Source organism: Eublepharis macularius, chromosome 4, assembly GCF_028583425.1.
Source record: "Eublepharis macularius isolate TG4126 chromosome 4, MPM_Emac_v1.0, whole genome shotgun sequence".
Lineage (NCBI taxonomy): Eukaryota > Metazoa > Chordata > Lepidosauria > Squamata > Eublepharidae > Eublepharis > Eublepharis macularius.
The window spans coordinates 173,557,873-173,576,297 of NC_072793.1; the positions used below are offsets into that span (position 1 = coordinate 173,557,873).

The window sequence follows — 18,425 nt, forward strand, 5'->3', positions numbered from 1 at the left end:
TCATTCATCTGTTCTTTATTTAGTCATTTGTCCAATTGTATAACACTTTAAATTTTTAAATGGATGTCACTTAGAGGTAAGGCAACTGTTCTTGTTGGCAACAGAGGACAGCACTCAAAACAATGGGTTTCGATTACAGGAGGGAAGGATCTGGCTGGACCTTATGAAAAAATTCTTCATTTTAAGAGTAATTCAGCAGTGGAATCAGCTTCCTCAACCTCAGGATATGGTGGGTCCCCCCACGTTGGCAGTCTTCAAGTAGCAGTTTGAAGAAAACGTTGTGGGGATGCTTCAGGCTGCTCCTGCATCGGGCAGGGAATTGGACTACATGGTCCATATCGCCCCTTCCAACTATGTAATTCCTTGAAGGAAAAGGTGGAACAATGAAACTTCTGGAAGGAAAGGCAGAGGGATTGGGGGAACACAATGAAATGAAAGGCAGAGTCTGCAGAAAAATTGAAATAGTAGCTAAGCTGTTCTCTCAAGTACACCTATATGTGGTGGCAACTAAAAAGAAATTCATGCACAGTCGTTTTTTATTTGCAATCATGTAAGATCCCATGCTTTATTTACTGAGATTTAAAGGCATTCTGGATCAACAAGGATGAATCAGTAACACCGCTGAAACAATATCTGGAGAAGAAATGGGAGGTGGGAGGAAAACTGTGGCAGTTTGAGAACTACTGAAGTATAATAAAAGTATAAAAGAGAGGGGTGACTTTACCGGGGGAGGAAGAGAAATGTGAATTTATAAGCAGTTAGATTAATTGATTGAGATATATATAGATATGTATAGGTTAACTGATAGAGAATAATTAATGATAAGGTTTAAACATGAGGATTGACTAACTAACAATATTTTCTTTCTTTGACAAGATTTATATGCACCAAACTGAATGTATAGAAGAGTTAAATTGATTGACTATCTGAGGAGTTATATAGAATTACCATAAAAAGATGAAATGAGTAATACATAGAGAACAAATCAAATTGTTTGATTTAAATGTGGGAAATTTTTATGGTTTATGATATATAGGTTTATATAGAAATATTCAAAACTGGAAAATGGGATAAATTGTTTATCTAAAGACGTATAGTTTGGGTGTATAATAAGTAAGGGAGTTAAAGATGTACTGCTTAATATAATGGAGAATGTATATCTGTTTTAGATAGAGGAATTTAATAGAAGTAAGGGAAAAGGGACAGAGGGTGGGAAAGCTGTTGGAAGTCAACAAAAGGGGGGGAAAGGGAGGGGGTTAGAAACGAAAAATTAGGGGAAAATTGATTGTAATGTAAAAATAACAATGTTCTAACCCAATAAAAAATTTTTCAAAAAAAAAAAAAAAAGGATGAATCAGTAACACCAAAGTATAAGGTTCCATCTTGTCTCTAATGCTTTTAAAGATCTTTTTAAGATCTACATCATCTCAAGATGATCTCTTCCAGAGGCTTTCTCTGGAAGAGATCATCTTGAGATTTTGAATGGCGGTCACCAATATGTGGATGACACTCAACTTTCTCTTCTTTCCATCAAGATCCAGAGCTGTGGATGATATTGAACAGTATATAAAGAGTCCCGTGGCACCTGTCATTGTGGCAGGTGTGGACTAAGGGGAAGTGTCCTTTCCAGCTTACATTTACACAAAATAGACCATTGCCTGAAAAGGGTAGCAGAAAGGGTATGCTGTGGGACTTTTGTGGGTGGTTGCACTGTTAGCTCTGTTGCCCCTATGAATTTGGTTGGTGTTGACCAAGAAACATCCATTCCAAACTATTTTTGCACGAAACCAGTGAATTGAATTGAATCGGTAATGGAGCGTCTGTTCTGTGGAACTTTTGTAGCTTGCTACATCACTGCCATGTACGACTATGTACTATGTCTATTAGGCTGGTTGGTGTGCTTTAGAAACTGTTGTTATAAAGTATTTTTTGTTGAAAATGAGTTTAGTTTGGAAAGAGGTTAATAAAATTAAAACACTACCCCGTTCTTATTTCTAAAATATTGTTCTCCAGTGTCTTTAATGCTTTCCAGTTTTTTTGTGGGACGAGCATTTCTTTCGGCAGATTCTATGATGTTACGGAGCACTTGGGCAGGGAAAGGATTAATAAAAGCATGCCAATTCAGGTTTTTTCATTTCTAAAATCTTGTTCTCCAGTGTCTTTAATGCTTCCAACAGGTTTTTTTTTGTTTTTGGTAGTAGCCTTTCTTTAGTGCTCGTTCCAGCAGCCTGTTTTGTGTTGTTCCGGGAGCCTTTTCGCAGGGAAAGGGTTAATAAAAGTGGGACAGTCCTGTGTATTCATTTCTAAAATCTTGTTCTACAATGTCTTTAATGCTTCCCACAGTTTTTTGTGGGACTAGCATTTCTTTAGTGCCTGCCCGGTTTTACCCCGTCCCATATTGCTCTGCATTCCGTGACTCCACTTAGCTGCCTCCCTCCTATTCTGAACCTCAGGATCGCTCCTAAGAGGGGAACCACGAAGGATAAGCAGGGACGGGGCAGAAGCGTCTTTTCCCTTTCCCCCAGTTTGCAGTTACTCCCGAGTAGTGCCCTTCCGTGCGAGCCGCGCTCCTGTCGGGCGGGAGGGAGATTCCCCCCAAGGGTTAAGTAGAAAGAGTCTCAGTTCCTAGAGAGGCACGAAAAGGGCGGCCACGTGACCCGCCAGAGTCACGGCTTCCGTTAACGGCTTCTGTGGGAAGCCTTTGCGTTTCCCGCCCGGGAGTTGGGAGCGGGAGAAGTGGAAGAGTCCGAAGAGCCGCGTTGGACTTTTAAAACAAAACCGTCTTTCCCGCGCAAAACTCCTCCCGGCTTTTGACGGGGGATTCCGCCGTTGAGGAAATCAGCAGAGTCGCTTGTCAGGGGAGGAGGGCGGCGGGCTGGGCCAGGCGGCGGCTGCCCGTGGAGCAGGGGAGGATGAGGGCAGAGGCGGGCCCGGGGGACGAGGAGGAGCGCCCTTGGGACGCGCAGCGCCGGCGCTTCAGGCAGCTCCGCTACCGGGAGGCCGAGGGGCCCCGGGGGGTCTGCAGCCGCCTCCACGCCCTTTGCCGCCAGTGGCTGGAGCCCGAGAGGCGCAGCAAGCGGGAGATGCTGGACCTGGTGCTCCTGGAGCAGCTCCTGGCCGTCCTGCCCCCGGAGATGGAGCGCTGGGTGCGGGGCTGCGGGCCCGAGAGCAGCGCCCAGGCGGTGGCCCTGGCCGAGGGCTTCCTCCTGAGCCAGGCAGAGGAGAAGAAGCTGGAGCAGGTGAGGGGGCTTCGCCAGGTAGTGTGGCTGGGGCACGGGATACGACCCTGGGCGACCACAGAATCCACATGGTTTGTCCTCACTTTTCTCAGACCCACCTAGCCAGTTTCCTCTTCCATTTCTCATCACTCTCCCTTGCTGGTTTCCCCACCTTCTGTTTCAGATGCAGGAGCAGATCATGCAAGACTGTAACCATGGAGCAAGTTTTCCAGGTAAGTTCAAAAGCAGTGTCGTTCCCACTGAGTAAAGGTAAAGGTAGTCCCCTATGCAAGCACTGACCTATGGGGGGACGTCACATCACGTTTTCTTGGCAGACTTTTTATGGGGTGGTTTGCCATTGCCTTCCCCAGTCATCTACACTTTACCCCAGGGAACTCATTTTACTGACCTCGGAAGGATGGAAGGCTGAGTCAACCTTGAGCCGGCTACATGAACCTGGCTTCTGCCAGGATCGAACTCAGGTCGTGAGCAGAGCTTGGACTGAAGTACTGCAGTTTACCACTCTTCACGTGTCAGAAATCTGCGGACTGCTTTTTATGTTCCCTGCAGCTGTGTTGGAAAGAGGCTCCATCCCCAATTCAAAAATTTGCTTGAGCAAGTCTCTGCATCTTAATGAGCAGGGTTTCACCAAGTAATATCTGGGGCACAGAATAGGTCCCAGGGCTCCCTCCGAATCCACATCGAAAGCAGTGTTGTTCTCCTTGTCCTCCATTAGTGTGCCAGAAATCTGTGGTCTGCTTTTATGCTCCCTGCACTTTTGTTGCAAAGAAGCTCCATCTTCAATTCAAAAAAGTTTTTAGTACGTCTCTCTGCATGTGAATGAGCAACTTTAGTTAGGTCCATGAGCCAGGGTAGGGACAATTATTTTTTTCCATCCAAGGACCAGAAAGGAAAATATTTGTAAAGTATAAACTGCCTTCCAGTTAACTTTTTATCCTTCTTAGGTGGTGCCTTGAAACCAGTGACACATTCTGTGCCCTCTGTTTGTGACAGAGAGAAAGCAGCTTCCATGCAGCCAGATCAGGTAAGTGAAAATCTGCCTCTCTTTCCCTTGCCTGCTTTCTCTGCTGCTCAGTAGAGAGAAAATGAAAATGTGTGGTTCTGTAGACCATGCCCCGAAATGCCCCCCCTCCATAAGTGAAGAAGATCTTTCTTTCTTCTTCCTGTGGCTGCTATCCGTGTCGTTTAGTAGAAAAAACATGAAAATGTCTCATAGAGGCTTGAATCCTGAAAGCAAGCATCTCATTATAGTCCTTTGGTGTCCAGTTAGAATAGGGAAGAATTATGAGGAGAAAGAGGTTCATTATTTCCCCCCCTCTATTTTCAGGGCCTGATGACCTTTGGGGAGGTATCTGTGTACTTCACTGAGGAGGAGTGGGCCCTGCTGAATGAAGACCAAAGAAGCCTTCATAAGGAAGTAATGGAGGAAAACTGGCTGAAAGTGGCCTCTTTGGGTAATGCTCTCCTTTCTCTCATTCACAGATGCTGAAGGCAGAAATTGCTCCTTCTATAGTGCTTCTCCAATAGAGATTCTCAGTAGGGCAGTGAAGTGGGCCCACGTGCAAGCAAGGCAGGGCCTTGTGTTCTTGTTGTGGATACCTCAAAAATTGGTTTGTAAACTAAAATACTGGTTTCTAAGCTAAAAAGAATAGCTTTTAGCTATTTTACTTTTAGAACAAGAAGACATTTTCTTGGCCTAAGGAACTTACAATCTCCCATTAGACGTGAAGAAGATAACTGCGGGGGAAGGAATGAATTGGAGTCATTCTACTGTATCCATTCTACTTACACCAGTGTAGGCTTAAGCATGGTCGACACATGCAGGAAAACAAGATGGCAGAACCCTGTATAACAAACCGAGAACAACAGGGTTTTTCCAGGTGAAGCTTTGGTCTACATCCAGAAGAACTTTGCCTGCTGAATTCCTGTGTATCAGGCTGCAATAAAATCAGAGGAGCAGATCCTGTCAGAAAGATGCTGGCATGGAAGAAAAAGCTGTTTTGAGTCCCTCCAAGGAAAGTTAGGGGGGAAAGGTCCAAATTAGTGAAATCAGATTTGCATAAGTTAAAAAAAGAATTTCTGGATTGTTAGAAGGAGTTCAAGGTTTCGGGGGATACATCACATTTTCTCATCCTGGGAGGATTGTGGGGGCCCTTCAAAGTGAGAGGAGCCCATAGACCCTTTGTCAGAGCCACATTAGGTCATGTCAGGCTGGAATGTTGGATCCTGCTTGGCTTTGGAGGAGGCTAAGATAGCTGTCTCCTTGTGGCGCTGTCTGGGCTAGAGTTTCCCTTCCCTGTTCTGAAGTTCCTGTTCCCTTCTTCTGTAATTGGGGTCACAAAGGACTTCTGGTTCCCAAACCTCATTCTCTTTCCATGCTCAAGGAAATAGAAATCCTCAAAAATGAATGAACATTCTAATATAAAAATTAATGCGAGTGATAAGGTTGTCTCAGAAAGACTAAATAACTGCACATGCCCAAAGCATATGCTTAAGAGACATATCCTTTAAGTTACAATGGCAACAATTAGGTACTGAATCTTTTATTGAGAAGGTGCAATGGTGTCCAATTTACTCTAAACATGATTTTTCGGGGAATGTGTCTCACGTTAAGATCCATAGGTACTGTTTGTGTCAGTCATATTGGGAAAGCAGAAAATGAATAAGAATGATATTCCTTTGATTAAATATTAGAAGAATGTAATACATACTGCCTCTACTAAAATAAATTTACAGTTTCAAAAGTTTCATTCCAAATTATATAGTGAGGGCAACAAACTGCTAAAACACTGGAATGCATTTTTCTCTCAACTTGAACTTCCATGTTTAGATATGGCTCAGCAACAGTTTCTGGCTGAACCTTTGCATGTGGATGAAATTAAGATAATGATAATGAATTTGAGCACTGGTAAATCTGCAATACCAGATGGGTTGCCTATTGAATGGTAGAAATTGTTTTCAAGTTTTCTAATTCCAAAATTATATCAGTCGCACCCTGGGATTTTTGGATCCAGCTTGTTGCCAGCATCACTACGGAATGCTTATATTACGGTTATTCCAAAGCCTGGCAAGAGTCATACTCCTCTGAAGGAAGAATCAAAAGCTAATTAATATGGTGCATGACTTGTTTCCCCTGCCAGTTCTATTCCGTAGTCATCCAATCTTTTATTTTCATTCCAGAGGCTGATGGTCCCCAGAAAGACCCTGATGGAGAACCAGAAGAGCTGTCATTGGATAGGAAAGAACAGAGAAGAAACACTGGAACAGAATGGAACATGGGGAATGAATCCTGTGCTTCTGAAGGTGCTGAATCCCTGGACATCCCTCCAGACCAAGGAATGATCACTTGCCCTGTATGTGGGAAAACATTTATTTATCAGTCAGTGTTTGATAGACATTGGAAAATCCACACAGAGGAGAAGCCATATGAATGTTTTAAGTATGGAAATGGAAATGCCTTTATTCAGAAGGAACATCTTTTGGAAAGCAGAAACATTCATACAGAAGGGAAAGCTCATAAATGCTTGGAGTGTGGAATGAGCTTTGTTTGGAGTAGACAACTTACTGTCCATCAAAGAATCCACCGAGGGGAGAGGCCATATAAATGCTTGGAATGTGGAAAGAACTTTGCTCAGAAAAAACGTCTTACTGTCCATCAACGAATCCACACAGAGGAGAAACCATATAAATGCTTGGAGTGTGGAAAGTGCTTCGATGAAAGCACACAACTTAGATGCCATCAGAGAATCCACACAGGAGAGAAACCATATAAATGTTCTGAGTGTGAAAAGAGCTTTGCTTGGGGAAAAGATCTTACCGCCCATCAGCAAATCCACACAAGGGAGAAACCATATAAATGCTTGGAGTGTGGAAAGAGCTTTGCTCGGAATATAGATCTTACTACCCATCGACGAACCCACACAGGGGAAAAACCATATAACTGTTTGGAATGTGAGAAGAGCTTTGCTCGGAATGGAGAACTTACTATCCATCGACGAATCCACACAGGTGAGAAACCATATAAATGTTCTGAGTGTGGAAAGGGGTTTGCTCGGAGTCACGATCTTACTGCCCATCGAAGGACCCACACAGGGGAGAAACCATATAAATGCATGGAGTGTGAAAAGACCTTTACTTGGAATAAACAGCTTGCTATCCATCAACAAATCCATACAGGGGAGGAACCATATAAATGTTCTGAGTGTGGAAAGGCCTTTCCTTGGAGTAAAGATCTTACTAACCATCAACGAACCCACACAGGTGAGAAACCATATATATGCTTGACATGTGGAAAGAGCTTCAAACAAAACACACAACTTAGCTACCATGAGAGAATCCATGCAGAAGACAAACGATCTATATATTTGGAATATGGAAAGAGCTTTACTGGGGATGGAACTTTTATTGCCCATCGAAATATCCGTACAGGAGAAACTATACCTTGCCTTTCTCAACAGAGTTCTGAAATGACTTACCTTGTTCTCCTCCCTTCCATTTTTTCCTCCCAGTAACCCTGCTGAAAGGAAAGTTAGGCTGAAAATGAATCACTTTCTCACAGTCAACCAGCAACGTTCAGAGGCACAGGTGGGATTTGAACTTGGACACTGTGACCGTTCCATCTGCCTGGCTTGGACAATTCAGGGGGATTCTTAAATTTATTTTGTTTTGTAAAGAAAGAGGAATGTTCCACCTGCAATCAGCAAAAAAGGAAGGCTTGAAATGACTACTAATGAAAATGAAAGGAAGGAATGCCAAAGCAGGATTATAGCTGAACATTAGGAAGACAAAAACAGTGACTACTGAGTAATGGCTCAGTTTTTAAAGTTGACAATAAATAAATTGAAGTTGTTAAATATTTTTTATTCCTTGTCTCAATCATTAAACAAAAGGGAGACTGCATCCAAGAAATCAGAATTGAAACTTGGAAAGATCTTAAGAAGATCCTTAATGATAAGGATGTATTGTTGAGAACCAACATCAATATAATGCAATCTATGGTTTTTCCTATTACTGTGTATATATGTGAAAGTTAGACTCATTTGGAAAGTGGTGTTGGAGGAGATCTGAGTAAGATCTGAGAGTAAGAGTAAATCTTTCCTTTATGGATTCTGCCTCCCTCCCATTCTGAACCTCAGGATCGCCCCTAAGGGTAAAAAACGAAGGAATAAGCAGAGGCAGGCAATGGCAATCCACCTCCGTTAGTCTCTTGCCATGAAAACACCTCCAGGGGTCGCCATAAATAAGCTATGGCTTGAGGGCACTGTCACCACCAAGAAGGGATGGAAAGGGTGGGGCAGAATCTTACCTTTCCTCTTGTTTGCAGTTACTCCCGAGTAGTGCCATTGGAGTGAGGCTTAGAGGGCGAACCCTTCCGTTTGAGCCACGCTCCTGCCGGGCGAAGCGAGGGGAGCGTCCCTAGAGCTGGCGGGAGGGAGATTCCCCCAAAGGGTTAAGGGGAACGAGCGTCTCAGTTCCTAAAGAGGCACGAAGAAAGCAGACCACGTGACCTGCCAGAGTCCCTTCCGGTGCTGACGTCTTCCGCGGGGAGGGTTAACTTTGCGTTTCCCGCCCGGTAGTTGGGAGCGAGGTTGGGCGAAGGGGCGGGGCGGTAGCGCCAGGGGAGCCGCGTCCGATTTTCCTTCTTGAAGTCGGGCGTGAAAATCGTATTTTGCTCCCCGCTTTTGAGGGGGGATCCCGCCGTTGAGGAATTCAGCAGAGTCGCTTGTCAGGGGAGGAGGGCGGCGGGCTGGGCCAGGCGGCGGCTGCCCGTGGAGCCGGCGAGGATGAGGGCAGAGGCGGGCCCGGTGGGCCTGGAAGCGGGGAAGGGCTCCGAGACCTCCGGGGCTGGGAGCGGAGCGGAGGAAGGCCCCGCGCAGAAGGGCCCGGGGGACGAGGAGGAGCGCCCTTGGGACGCGCAGCGCCGGCGCTTCAGGCAGCTCCGCTACCGGGAGGCCGAGGGGCCCCGGCGGGTCTGCAGCCGCCTCCATCAGCTCTGCCGCCAGTGGCTGGAGCCCGAGAGGCGCAGCAAGCGGGAGATGCTGGACCTGGTGCTCCTGGAGCAGCTCCTGGCCGTCCTGCCCCCGGAGATGGAGCGCTGGGTGCGGGGCTGCGGGCCCGAGAGCAGCGCCCAGGCGGTGGCCCTGGCCGAGGGCTTCCTCCTGAGCCAGGCAGAGGGCGAGGAGCAGGAGCCGCAGCAGGTGAGGGGGCTTCGCCAGGGAGTGTGTCTGGGGCACAGAATATGTCCCAAGAGGATCTCCGCATCCACACAGATTTCCCTGTCATTTTTAGGAACTCCCTCCTCAGCCTCTTCCCTCTTTCTTTACTTATGTTTCCCCTTTCTGGGACTCTCACTTCTGTTACAGGTGCAGGAGAAGATGGAGCAGGAGAGTGACCATGGAACAGCTTTTCCAGGTAGGCTCAAAAGCCATGTGTGGTTCCCACTGGATGCCAAGACTCTGTGGACTGCTTTTTATGCTTCCTGCACCTGCATTGGAAAGAAATGCCATCCTCAATTGAAAAATTTGCTTGAATAAATCTCTCTGCATCTGAATGAGTAGTTTTAGTTATGCCCATGAGCCAGTATAGGGACATTTATTTTGTTCCCATCTAAGGGTCAGAAGGGAAAGTACTTGTAAGTATAAACTGTTTTCCAATTAACTTTTTATTCTTCACAGGTGGTGCCTTGAAACTAGTGACGCATTCTGTGCCCTCTCTTTGTGACAGAGAGAAAGCAGCTTCCATGCAGCCAGATCAGGTAAGTGAGAATCTGGCTCTCTTTCCCTTGCCTGCTTTCTCTGCTGCTCAGTAGAGAGAAAATGAAAATGTGTGGCTCGTGCCCCTGAACGCCTCCCCCCTTCCCTCCCTAAGCTGGGGAAAATCTTTCTCTCTGTCCTTCCCATGACTCCTACCTTTGCTTCTCCCTAGACAGAACATGAGAATGCCGGGTGGAGGTTTGGATGCCTGAAAGCGAGTGTTTCATTACAGTCCTTTTGGAGCCCAGTTAGGGAAGAATTGTGATACTATCTGTGAGAAGAGAGAGTTATTATTTCCCCCCCTATTTTCAGGGTCTGGTGACCTTTGAGGAGGTGTCTGTGTACTTCATGGAGGAGGAGTGGGCCCTGTTGAATCCGGACCAAAAAACCCTTCACAAGGAAGTCATGGAGGAAAACTGGCAGAACATGGCCTCTTTGGGTAATGCTCTCCTTTCTCTTATTCATGGATGCTGAAGGCAGAAATTACTCCTAAGAAGGACTCTTGTTGTGGTCTTCCAGTGGAGACTCTCAGTAGGGCAGTGAAGTGGGCCCACGTGCAGTCAAGGGAGGGGCTTGTGTTCATGGTGGATCCCCTAAGTATTACGTTGTAAGGCAAAAGGAATAGCTGCCCCCCTGCAACTTCCCATTAAGGATTGATCTGGCCCATTGTGGAAGCCCATTAAAAGCAGGGCAGGGAGGGGGATTGGCCCCCATGACTGAACCTTTTAAAGAGCCTTTCAGAGCAGCTGAGGGAACTAGCACTTAAAAAAATAATAACAATAATGTTTGTACTTTGATAGGGCCCTCAACGTGCATTTCACAAGGTACAAGAAGACATTTCTTTGCCTCACGGACCTTAAAATGTCTCAGTGGACATGAAGAAGATACCTGTGGGGGGAGGGACTGAAGGGGCGAATTGAGGTCATCCTCGTATCTTCATTCTACTTACACCAGGGTATGCTTAGGCATGGTTCATACGTGCAGGAAAATGAGATGGCAAAGCCCTGAAGAACAAACCAAGAAAATCCGGGTTTTAGCCGGTGACGCTTTGGTCCAAATCAAGAAGAACTTTCCATTTGGAATTCCTGTGTGTTAGGCTGCTATTAAAATCAGAGGAGAAAATCCTGTCAGAAAGATGCTGGGAAGGAAGTGGGATAAAAATATCCTAATTAGTGAAATCAGGTTTGTATATATTAAAAAAAAGTTTGTATTGTTAGTAGAAGTTCAAGGTTTTACAGGATCCATCACACTTTCCCATTCTGGGAGGACTGTGAGGTCCCTTCAAAGTGAGAGGAGTCCTTAGGCCCTTTTTTAGAGCCTCATAAGGTGGATGGCATGGAGGATCCTGCTTTCCTTTGAAGGGAGCTAAGATAGCTTTCTCCTTGTAGGTCTGTCTTGGCTAGGGCTTCCCCTCCCTGTGCTGAAGTTCCTGGTCCCTCCTGCTCTGGTTTAGGTTACAAAGAACTTCTGGTTCCCAAACCTCTTCTGTTTCCACACAGCATGGAAATAGAAATCTATTTTTCAGGACGGACCAGAAAGATATCAACAGGCATGTACCTATATTTGTGGTGTAATTTTTTTTTGGTGCACCCCAGACAGGACCTCTTTGGCTAATCTTTACCCAGGGCCAGATCGACGGGGGGGCGGGGGGGGTAGTCTGCCCCCGGCGCTGCCAAAGAGGGGGCACTGGGCGCAGCTGCCAGCCCCGGGAGCGCGCCTGGGGAAAGGCGATTGGCGCGGGCAGCCTCCCAGCCACCCGTGCTGCCTTTTGCCTTTCCTGTAGGACAAGGAGCAGCTGGCTTGCCCACGTGCCCCTTGTCCTGGGGAAAGGTGAACGTTGTGGGTGGCCTCCCAGCCACCCGCACTGCCTTTTGCCTGCCTCGGGAGGCTGGGAGGCCGCCCGCGCCGTTCGCCTTTCCCCCCGCCCCTGCCGCAAGCCGGCTGTCCCGGCGTGCTATGGAGCTGGCAGCGGCGGCAGCACAAGTGGCTGGGAGGCTGCCCGCGCCGTTTGCCTTTCCACAGGACAAGGGGTGTGCAGCAAGCTGGCCACCCCTTGTCCTGCGGGGCAGCTGAACGGCGCGGGCAGCCTCCGAGCCACTCGTGCTGCCGCTGCTGCCAACTCCGCAGCACGCTGGGACAGCCGGCTTGCCGTGGGGGGGGCGCCCCAGCAAGATGACGTCACAAGAGTGACGTCATCACGCAGCACCAGGAGTGCGTGTGCTATGCGCACGCGCAACTAGCCTAACTACGGTTGCCCTGGGCACTAGCAACCATAGATCCGACCCTGTCTTTACCCCTTGATAATGGAGAGATTTCTCAAGAGGAAATATTCAAGAATATCTAGGAAAGTTTTCTCACATGAGAAAGAGAGATTATAACTGAGACCAAAATGCAGACTTATTGGTGCCTGATCTAGCAGGAAATTTTTGTATACCCAATAGTATTCAATGTTGATTTATCTATCTGCCTCCCCAGGTACTTTTTGAGGGAGCTCATGAATATCAACAGTGCCTCACAACCTTAAACACTAAATAAATTACTAGTATTAAAATATAAACAAGCCAGGGACATAAGAACTAGAAAAAAAGAGATTCCTGGAAAGACAGAAACAAAAACGTCTCCCGTGAACTGCTTACTAAACAAGGCACCTTCAAAAGCTAACTCTGTATACAGTAAAGCCAATAAAAACACAGCATTCCACAGGATGCATTCCTATCCTCCCATGTTATTCAACCTCTATGTAAAGCCCGTAGAATAATTTGTAGATACGGAACTGAATGCCATCGATATGTAGATGATACCCAGCTCTTTATCTCACTATCCAAATTCCCTGGTGATGCTGTAGAGTTACTGAGTTGCTCCTTGGCAGCTGGGGTCAAATGGCGGAAAGCCAACCAATTGAAATTGAACCCAGACAAGGCAGAAGTGATGCTGGTTGGAAAAGTAGAGATCTTGAAGGGCATTGGTGCTTCCAGTCTTTTATGGAATTCGATTGACCTTGCTGGTTATATTGGACCCAGCAGTGATGCTAGAGAAGCAAGTAACTGCAAAAGAGAAAAGGTCTTCTCCCAACTTACACAAGCCTGGAAGATGGCCACCTGCCTCGACACAGCTGATCTGGCACCTGAACTCATACCGCAGTAATAATGAGACTAGACTACTGTAATTCACTCTACATTGGTCTCCCCTCAAAGTCCACTCAGACACTCCAGCTGGTACAAGATGCTGCAGCTCATTTGTTTTCAGGAGCTAGACGGAGCATGCGCATCACTCCCACTCTGCAGTCATTCCATTGGCTACCCATTCAGCCTCATAACTTACATTCAAAGCCCATCATGGCCCAGGCCTCTCGTATCTATGAAACCGCCTCTCTCCCTATGTTCTACCACAGCAACTTCGCTCAACAGCTGCCTGTACATGCACTTTCTCTGTGGTAACCCCATATTGTGGAGTGGCCTGCCTGAGAGGTCAGGAAAGGTCCTGGTCTCCTGGCTTTCCACAGACTGGGTAAGATTGAATTATTCAGGAGGGTTCTCTACTCAGATTATAGGGCTGTGTCATAAGGAATAGCTTAAAGAGATAACTTAGTAAGGGACAGGGACTATAGACTGGACAGTTGAGTGCAGTCTGCTGATGTCGATGCGCTCCTATTGGTTGGTTCTATGTTGCTAAAGATTTCATGTTAATTACTTATGCTTTAATTCAGACATGCAGGATTTGAGTCCAGTAGCACCTTAGAGGCCAGCCAGATTGGTCACTGGACTGAAATCCTGCTGGCTACCCACTAAAAACTCAATTCAGAAAGCTTTCATCTGTGTTAGGACTTATGCCAGTTCGCATTGTGGTTACCATACCTCATATCTGTTTTCATTGAATGTCCTGTTGATCATATTGTATCTTTGCTCTGTGAATGTTCAAGCTATTGATTATATTGTATTCACTTGCAATATGTAATCTGCCTTGTATTGCCATGAGAAAGGCAGAGTGTAAATAAACAACAAATAAGGATTTCCATAGAAATTTCCAAAACAAAATATTAGTGTCATGAATATATCTACACGGTAATCAAGGCATATGAAAACGAATTGCACACAAATCATACTCATATCCTGCTGACACAAAACATCCATGATTCTAGGTATAATATTCATATTGTATTTATTAAACCCGTAATGATCAGATCACATCTCTTAATATTTAATCAGTGAGCAATTAAGGCCTTCAACTTAGGAAGCACAGCCCCTAGCTCCAGTTGGTCCCTCTAGATCAGTATTGTGTCTTCTGATTGGTAGTGGTGCTTTGGAGAGACAAGATTGGACCTGAGAGGTGATGAGTCCAGGTCAGGCAGTGTCCATATATTTCTGGTTTTCTGTGAATTATTACTTGTTTTCCTGGACTTCTTTTAAGAAGCACAAAGCAACAGTTGTGAGATCATTCTGTTTAACTACACAATAAATCTGTGAGCTGTTCAAGTTGAGGGCTCAGCTTGGGTCGCCACTGTTCTGCTCCAAACTGGTAAACCAGTGAATGCCATTCTGTTCTGTGTTTGAATACAGAAAGTGATCTGTCAGAGGTTCTTCTAGTCCAGCCTCTTGTTTCCCACACTGAACAACGAGGGTCCTAGGAAGGTTCAAAGGCAGATGAGCAGAACCAAAGTCTCGCTCTGGGATTACCTTGCAGACAACCAGCCTTCAGAGAGATACTACCTCTAAACATGGTGGCTCTATTAAGTTGCATTGTCTCTGATGGAACTACTCTTCAGGAAAAATGAAAAGCCAGTTAAAATGGTGCATGATTTGTCTCCTCTGCAAATTCTGTTCTGTAGTCATCACGAGCAGTTCATGGCATACTTTCCTTGATTTGGCTTTTGTTTTAAGATCTTACATATCTTTTATTTTTATTCCAGAGGTTCATGGGCCCCAGAACACAGTGAAGGGAGAACCAGAACACCTGTCATTGGATGGGAAACAGCAGGGAAGAAACACTGGAACAGAACGGAACAGGAGAAATGAATCCTGTGCTTCTTCTGGTGCTGAGTCCCTGGACATCCCCCCAGACCAACGAAAGATCACTTGCCCTGTATGTGGGAAAGCATTCAATTATCAATCAATGTTTGATAAACATTGGAAAAACCACACAGAGGAGAAACCATATAAATGCTTGGAGTGTGGAAAGTGTTTCAGTAAAAACACACAACTTAGATCCCATCAGAGAATCCACACAGGGGAGAAACCATATAAATGCTTGGAGTGTGGAAAGAGCTTTGCTTGGAGTAAAGACCTTACTACCCATCGACGAATCCACACAGGGGAAAAACCATATAAATGTTCTGAGTGTGGAAAGAGCTTTGCTCGGAGTCGAGACCGTACTACCCATCGACGAACCCACACAGGGGAAAAACCATATAAATGTTCTGAGTGTGGAAAAAGCTTTGGCTGGAGTAAAGATCTTACTACCCATCGACGAACCCACACAGGAGAGAAACCGTATAAATGCTTGCAGTGCGGAAAGAGCTTTTCTTCGAGTGGAGGACTTGCTGCTCATCGACAAATCCACACAGGGGAAAAACCATTTAAATGCCTAGAGTGTGGAAAGAGCTTTGCTTGGAGTACGCAGCTTACTGTCCATCAACGAATCCACACAGGGGAGAAACCATACGAATGCTTGGAGTGTGGAAAGAGCTTCAATGAAAGCACACACCTTAGAACCCATCAGAGAATCCATACAGGAGTGAAACCATATAAATGTTTTGAGTGTGGAAAGAATTTTGCTCGGAGTAAAGACTTTACTACCCATCTACGAACTCACACAGGGGAGAAACCATATAAATGCTTGGACTGTGGAAAATGCTTTGCTTGGAGTAAGGACCTTACTATCCATCGACGAATCCACACAGGGGAGAAACCATATAAATGTCCTGAATGTGGAAAGAGCTTTGCTCGGAGTCAAGATCTTACTACCCATCGACGAACCCACACAGGGGAGAAACCATATAAATGTTCTGAATGTGGAAAGAGTTTTGCTTGGAGTAAAGATCTTACTACCCATCGACGAACTCACACAGGGGAGAAACCATATAAATGCTTGGAGTGTGGAAAGAACTTTTCTTTGAGTGGAGGTCTTGCTGCTCATCAACAAATCCACACAGTGGAGAAACCATTTAAATGTCTGGAGTGTGGAAAGAGCTTTACTTGGAGTACACAGCTTACTGTCCATCAACGAATCCACACAGGGGAGAAACCGTATGAATGCTTGGTATGTGGAAAGACCTTCAGTGAAAGCACACACCTTAGGACCCATCAGAGAATCCATACAGGGGAGAAACCATATAAATGTGGTGAGTGTGGAAAGAGCTTTGCTCGGAGTAAAGACTTTACTACACATCTACGAACCCACACAGGGGAGAAACCCTATAAATGCTTGGAGTGTGGAAAATGCTTTGCTTGGAGTGGAGGACTTGCAGGTCATCGAAAAATCCACACAGGGGAGAAACCATTTAAATGCTTGGAGTGTGGAAAGAACTTTGCTCGGAGCGCATACCTTACTGTCCATCAACGTATTCACAAGGGGAAGAAACCATATAAATGCTTGACATGTGGAAAGAGCTTCAAGCAAAACACACAGCTCAGCTACCATGAGAGAATTCATGCAGAAGAGAAACGATCTATATATTTGGAGTGTGGAAAGAGCTTTGCTGGGAATGGAACTCTTACTGCCCATTCCCACATGGGAGAAACCATACCCTGTCTTCCGCCTCAACAGGGATCCGAAATGACTTACATTGTTCTCCTGCCTTCTGTTTTTTCCTCACAGTAACCCTGCTGAAAGGGAAGTTAGGCTGAGAATGAATCACTGGCCCACACTCAGCCAGCAACTTTCAGAGGCATCGGTGGGATTTGAGCTTGGACAGACATGCTGACCGCTCCACCTGACTGGCTCTGACAGTTCAGAGAGGTTCTTAAACTAACTTGGTTTTGTAAAGGAGGAGCTACTTTCCGCAGGTTAATTTAGAGGGTTGCCATGAGTTGGAGTGACTTGATGGGCCATCACACACACACACACTCAACACACACACACACACGGGCCACCTTCCCTGTTTCTGTTTCTTTTCTCCTGAACGTTGACAGAAAGAGGCTCATGTGTTCCTGTGGTCCTCTATTGCACCATCACAAGAATCCAGTGGGATACATTAGGCTGAGACGGTGTTGTTACAAATATCGCTAGAAATATAGAAGAACTGTTGATGGCTTTGATCAAGAAAATCATACCGGATGTGTTTGCACAAAGAGACTGGGCTAGCCCGGTCCCATTGCTGGACATACCAGTAATGGAGTTTAGGGGCCTAGAATAGAACTGCCTTGGAGAGTGTCACAAAGCAGAGGAGTAACACGGTCCAGTGGCCTTGTGTAGGTTAGAAGAGCTGTGTAATTCATGTCAGTAGAGGTTATATGTTGAGGCCCAATAAAGCATCTGAGAATGACAGCAATGCCAGCTTCACAGAAGTTGGAGATAAAATTCGAAGACGGGTGTCTTGGATGAGGGCCAGAACATATTCATATGTATGAGAAACTTGCAATCACTAATTTTACATAGCTTTAAAATAAAATTTAGCTAGAACGAGCGAACAATTTTTATATATTTCAAGAAAATATTTCATATGTAGATAATCTTGTCTGCTATTTGAAGTTATGTTAGCCAGGAATATGAGCCCTTTGGACAGTGGTTATTGTTAGGAGATTATTTTGAAATCCTATAAATAGAAGAAGCTGAACTGATCAGGAGGTTCTTCCTGACATAGATTGTATGTGGAGGTAATATAATGCATACATCAGTACAATAAAAAAATTAAAACAAGATTTAAAAAAAAGGAGGTTCTTCCTAAAAGGAGCTCCTTGCCTGTGACCTGCCTATCTTTGCATAAAAGACTTCTTGGATTCACATAATTGCTCTCCTTTAATGATCTACGTAGATATGATGGACGTTGTGATTATCTGTGGACTGAGCCAATATTAAGAATGCTGTGTAATCATATTTTCACAATAAAGGCTTAGAATCAGAGATTCTGTAACAGTGTTACTTGTGGGCTATATCTGGTAATAAACCTAAAACATTTGTAGTGTACCACACACCTGTATCTGAATCGAGTGTGACCAGTCATCCAAAACTGTGCTTGGCCCAAAGTCAGCCAGCAAGCTTCCAGGGCAGTTGGAGATTCGAACCTGGTTCTGTTAGATCCACGTGAGACACTCCAGCTGCTACATTGCAAACCGCTACATCACACAGGCTCTAACGGGCCGGGGAAATGGTGGAGGCACCTGAAGCAGAGCCTCGGAAAATGGCCAGAGTCGTTGGGTGGTAGTCCTGTAGAGTACAGCACGTGGCTGTGGAATGTGAGTAATATGTGTGCAGCTCCGGAGAATAGCCATGCCATGGC

General features: G+C 45.6%; 2 protein-coding genes across 2 annotated transcripts; both read left to right on the plus strand.

The window, feature by feature from the left end:
* The first annotated feature begins 2,668 nt into the window (after positions 1-2,668).
* On the plus strand, positions 2,669-8,062 carry LOC129327071 (zinc finger protein 331-like). The gene is made up of 5 exons (XM_054975496.1): positions 2,669-3,239; positions 3,403-3,451; positions 4,184-4,263; positions 4,567-4,693; positions 6,420-8,062. The coding sequence occupies exons 1-5, from the start codon at positions 2,913-2,915 to the stop codon at positions 7,748-7,750; spliced, it is 1,914 nt and encodes a 637-aa protein (XP_054831471.1). The 5' UTR covers positions 2,669-2,912; the 3' UTR covers positions 7,751-8,062.
* Positions 8,063-8,872: 810 nt separating this feature from the next.
* On the plus strand, positions 8,873-18,032 carry LOC129327051 (zinc finger protein 271-like). The gene is made up of 5 exons (XM_054975473.1): positions 8,873-9,436; positions 9,602-9,650; positions 9,914-9,993; positions 10,304-10,430; positions 14,898-18,032. The coding sequence occupies exons 1-5, from the start codon at positions 9,023-9,025 to the stop codon at positions 16,805-16,807; spliced, it is 2,580 nt and encodes an 859-aa protein (XP_054831448.1). The 5' UTR covers positions 8,873-9,022; the 3' UTR covers positions 16,808-18,032.
* Positions 18,033-18,425: the final 393 nt, after the last annotated feature.